This window comes from Carlito syrichta, unplaced genomic scaffold, assembly GCF_000164805.1.
Source record: "Carlito syrichta isolate Samal-C Ts95f unplaced genomic scaffold, Tarsius_syrichta-2.0.1 Scaffold305117, whole genome shotgun sequence".
NCBI classification, from domain to species: domain Eukaryota; kingdom Metazoa; phylum Chordata; class Mammalia; order Primates; family Tarsiidae; genus Carlito; species Carlito syrichta.
The window spans coordinates 51,377-55,977 of record NW_007249213.1 but is presented as its reverse complement, the minus strand read 5'-3'; the positions used below and the strand labels follow the sequence as shown (position 1 = coordinate 55,977).

Genomic DNA, 4,601 nt, shown 5'->3' with positions numbered 1-4,601 from the left:
GGAGGGAGATGGGGAGGGGGAAGGGAAAGGGAGGGAGGAAGAGAGGGAGGAATGGAAGAAAGAAGAAGGAAGGGCGGGAGGGAGGAAGGAAGGAAGGGGCGAATGACCTGGTCCCGGAAAAAAACCAATTCTGACTACAGCCCTCTTCCCAGCTTTATTTTTTTGGGGGTGAGGGTGTGTACTTTATAAAATTAAGGGATAACACAGATATAGCAAAATGTATAAGGTGCCCTCTAATCCCCCAGGTCAAAATATAGAACACTTCCAGACACCCACATAGCTCACCATTCCAGGGAGCTCTCACTGTTTGACCTGTAAAACAATTGCTCAGTTTTGCTCATTCTGGAACTTCATATTAATGAAACAATAGGGCACATCTTCTTTAATGTCTAGTTTCTTTCACTCAATATAATCTTGGTGCGATTCACTCATTTTTTAAAAAATTCAAAAGCACGTTATTGCTAAAAATGCTAATGATGATCTGCAAGCTGTAATCTTTTTGCTGGTGGAGGATCTTGTCTTGATGTTGATGGTTGCTGACTGACCAGGGTGGTGGTTCTGAAGGTTGGAGTGGCTGTGACAGTTTCTTACAATAGGAAAACAAAGTTTGCTGCATTGATGGAATCTTTCTTTCATAAAAAAATTTCTCATTGGTATGTAATGCTGTTTGATAACACTTTATTCACAGTAAAATTTATTTCAAAATTGGAGTCAATCCTATCAAATCTTACCACTGCTTTATCAACCAAATTGATGTAATAGTCTACATCCTTCGTTGTCATTTATTTTTTCTGGATTATTTAAGTTTTTATTATGTTTTACTTTTTACTTTTTTATATCTAATTTAAAAATGTGTGATACAATTCAGGATTAGGTATACAAGTGGGCATAATACAGGTAAAGTTTGGGCCTCCCTTTGGTCTCCACTTTGCCTGGTTTGGTACCCTTACTGATGAATTCATCCATGTTGTAGTTCATGCTTTGCTTTTTCTTGGGTCTGGGTAAATTTATATTTTATGATTACACCACATATTGTGTATCCATTATTTAGCTGAATTCCTGTGCTCCAGATTTCCCTCCAGTTGGCTCTAATTTCGTACTCAACTCCAATCCTGCCTCAGCAGATTCTGGCCCTACAGGCAGCAGACATCCCTTCTCTCCCTGGTCACCTCTCCTCCTTGTGGCATCTCTAGGGCCTCTCTGCCCCTATGTGGTTCCTGAGCCCCGGCTTCCACACCCACCACCCCAGCTTCCACACCCACAAGACCTCCACTCTGGTCCCTAGGACAGAAGGACAGACCAGCCTTCTCACTGCAGCCACTACCAGCCCCATTTCCCAGAGAGGAATGGACAGGCAGCAGCCAGCTGGGCAGCAAGTTAGCACCGCTCCCTTCCCCTACCCCTCGCCCACTGGGGGCCCCAGAGCCAATGCAGGTCACCCGCTGCCCATGGCCCTGCTTAGCTGCCCTGGCGCTGCAGCCAATGGGGACTAGCAGGAGGAAGGAGCTTATTAGGCTGATAAAGATCTGGGAGCCCTGCCCAAACCCCTCCTCTCATTTCCCTGGGGCCCTGGCTCAGGCTGGACTGGCTCCCCCACCCTGAAGGCTCCTTCATCCACGGCATCTTCCATCCGCCCTCTCAGAGGCAGGCCCAGCGCCCTGCCTGCTGTTCCTCCCCGCCAGCTCCCAGAGGGCTTGGAGCCCAGACGCCTGCTCACTTGCCGCCAGCTCAGCCCCGCCCCAGCCTGCCCAGTTCATCCTGCCACCAAGGGCAGCAGCTTCTTTAGGCTCTGGGCGGCCGGCAGGCCCAGTCGTCCTGCCTCACCACTCCACCTCGGAGGCTGGTCCTGTCCACTACTCCCTGTGCCTGGCTTCCCTTGCCTGTCTTGGGCCCCCGTGTGGCCTCCCCTCCGTGTCCAGGATTGAGTGCCCCTCTTGCCTCCTGAAGAGCAGCCATGGCCACCTACAAAGTCAAGGTGGCCACGGGCACTGACCTCTTGTCGGGAACGCTGGACTCCATCTCACTGACCATTGTGGGGACCCAAGGAGAGAGCCACAAGCAGCTGCTGAACCACTTTGGGAGAGACTTTGCAACTGGGGCCGTAAGTGTGTGTGTGTGGGGAGGCACCTGGAGGAGTGGAGGTGTGCAGGGGGCTGAAGTGACATGTGAGGTGAGCTTGGCCAGAAGAGGCTGGAGAGCAAAGGGACAGCTATGAAAGTGGTGGGCTCCCAGGGTGGCTCTGGACGCCTCATCCCAGACCTAGCTCCCAGTCTTCTCCCCGGTCCCAGTCTCTGAGACTTTTTCATCCTGTGCCCTGATTGCTCACCCTTTTGCAGTCATCCCTCACCTTTCTCCCTCCCTTTTCTATCCTCTTCTCTCTCCCTCTTCCTCAGCCCTCTTTCCTCTCTCATCACTCAGCCCAGATCCCTCTTCTCTCATTCCCATCTTTCTCCTCCCTTCTCCACTGCCTCTCTCCCCCTCTCCCTCATCCCTCTCTCTCCCGTTCCTACTTTTCCTAAGTTGCATCATAACTGGTTTAAGTTTGTACTGAATTCTCTGTGGCTTAAAATGACATCAGACCAGCCTGTCCAGTGGAAGGCATTCTTTGGGGTCTCAGCCCTCAGACCTGATTTTGAGTCAAGGCCCAGCCATCCATTGCTACGTGACATTACGATGTCACTCTATCCATGTAGCCATTTCTGAATCTCCACATCTTACTGAAATATGGGAGAAGAAGGGACTGGCTGGATCATTTCTCCCTGCTCTAAGGCTATAGGGGGCTTGGGAGGCCCTGGGCCCCACTTGGACTCCTTTGGACCCCAGGTCCCGGAGGTCTGCAGGGTTCCTGGTCTCAGAAATGGCTACATGGACAGAGTGACATCAGATGACTGGGGAGGGGAGTGGGAGAAGACCGACCCTCAGGAGCTGGAGATGGAGAGAGGGAGGGGCTGGGGTCCTGCCCAACCCCGGGTGGATGGGCCCGGGGGAACAGCAACGTTGGAGGGGTCAGAGGGAAGCTCAACGATCAGGGCGATGTCCCACCTTTCTGCCCACCCCAGCCCAGGGAGGTGAGCATCACCCAGTGCAAGCAGGGCCTGGGTGAGGGGCCAGATCAGCAGGAAGCCTGGGAGCCAAGGTGGAGCCCTGCCCGCTTAACCAGTCCTGTGTCCTGCCCAGTTGGATGAGTACACCGTGCAGTGCCAGCAGGACCTGGGGGAGCTCATCATCATCCGCCTGCACAAAGAACGCTACTCCTTCTTCCCCAAGAACCCCTGGTACTGCAACTATGTGCAGATCTGCGCGCCCAGTGGCCGCATCTACCACTTCCCTGCCTATCAATGGATGGGTGGCTATGAGACCCTGGCCCTCCGGGAGGCTACTGGTAAGTCCTCACCACCCCTCACACCCCATGCCGGTAGGCCCCTCACTCCAGCCTGGCTGCCCTGGCCAGCTGGGTGCCAGCCCCACCAGGGACTCCTGCCACTCTCACACGTTACCCTGTTGCCACTGCTGTGCTGGGTCCAGCTCAGGACTGCACACTGAAGGAATAGGGCTGCCTGAGGCACAGGGGCTAACCTCAGCATCCCAGAACTGGTAGCAGACAGCAATTCCAGAGCATGCTCCCGTGCTCCCCGTTACTTCTCCAGGATGACTCCTATAGGATGCTCACTTACTCTAAAAAGGCCCCTTGCTGGCCAGGCGTGATGGCTCATGCCTGTAATCCCAGTACTTTGGGAGGTGGAGGCGAGAGGATTGCCTGAGCCCACAGTTTGGAGACCAGCCTGGGCAACTTGGCGAGATCTCGACTTTACAATAAATCACAAAAAATAACCGGGCAGTGGCACACACCTGTGGTTCCAGCTACTTGGAAGGCTGAGGCAGAAGGATCACCTGAGCCCAGCAGGTTGAGGCTGTGGTGGCAGTGAACGTGCCACTGCACTCCAGCCTGGGTGACAGAGTGAGACTCTGACTGGAAAAAAAAAAGACCTCTTGTTACACTAGGTACCAGCTTCAGTCCTCCCACAGGATACTCTATTTAGTATGCCACATAGCAAGTCCTAATACTCCAAAAAGAATTCCTGCCACTTCAATAGAATCCTGTCACTACAATAGGATGCCATGTTACTCTAGTAGAATGCTCCATGATTCCAGCTGGCACCTTGTTATTCCATTAAGAGGCCCTCTTGGTTCCCTAGATCTCCACAGTGCCTTGGTCTCGTATATTGTCATGATACCTTGGTTTTCTAACTGATCATTTTTTAGACTGTGGAATGTTCTATTGCTCCAAAGGACACCCTATTACTCCAACTGGACACCTTATTTTTCTGACAGGATTTATTGCTACTCCAAAAGGTCCCTCTTAATCCAGTAAGGATCCATCCAACTCCGATAGGAGATCCAGTTATTCATACAGACTGCTGGTGTTTCTCCAAGGTCAAGGCTGCCCAGTTGTTTTCCCAGCTGCTTGGTTGCTCCCATGGGAGAGAACCAGCACCTGAGTGTCTGAGCTCCTTGCACCCACCTCTGCCAGAGCCGGTTGTCTTCCGGGCAGGGGTCAGCTTCCTGACATGTGGCTGCTATGTGGGGACTAAAGGCTTGTC

The 4,601-nt window shown here is 52.5% G+C and overlaps 1 protein-coding gene and 1 long non-coding RNA gene across 2 annotated transcripts in view; one reads left to right on the top strand and one right to left on the bottom strand.

Annotated features, from left to right (window-relative positions):
• The window catches only part of LOC110595886, a 22,516-nt gene that overhangs the window by 13,126 nt on the left and 4,789 nt on the right, over positions 1 to 4,601 (bottom strand). The window lies entirely within an intron of this gene.
• ALOX12B (arachidonate 12-lipoxygenase, 12R type) overlaps positions 1,700 to 4,601 on the top strand; it is a 14,617-nt gene continuing 11,715 nt past the window's right edge. Inside the window, exons 1-2 of the mRNA XM_008061123.1 lie at positions 1,700 to 2,101; positions 3,178 to 3,382. Coding sequence (XP_008059314.1) covers positions 1,955 to 2,101; positions 3,178 to 3,382 — 352 coding nt within the window. The 5' untranslated portion in view covers positions 1,700 to 1,954. The remainder of the gene's footprint in view (positions 2,102 to 3,177; positions 3,383 to 4,601) is intronic.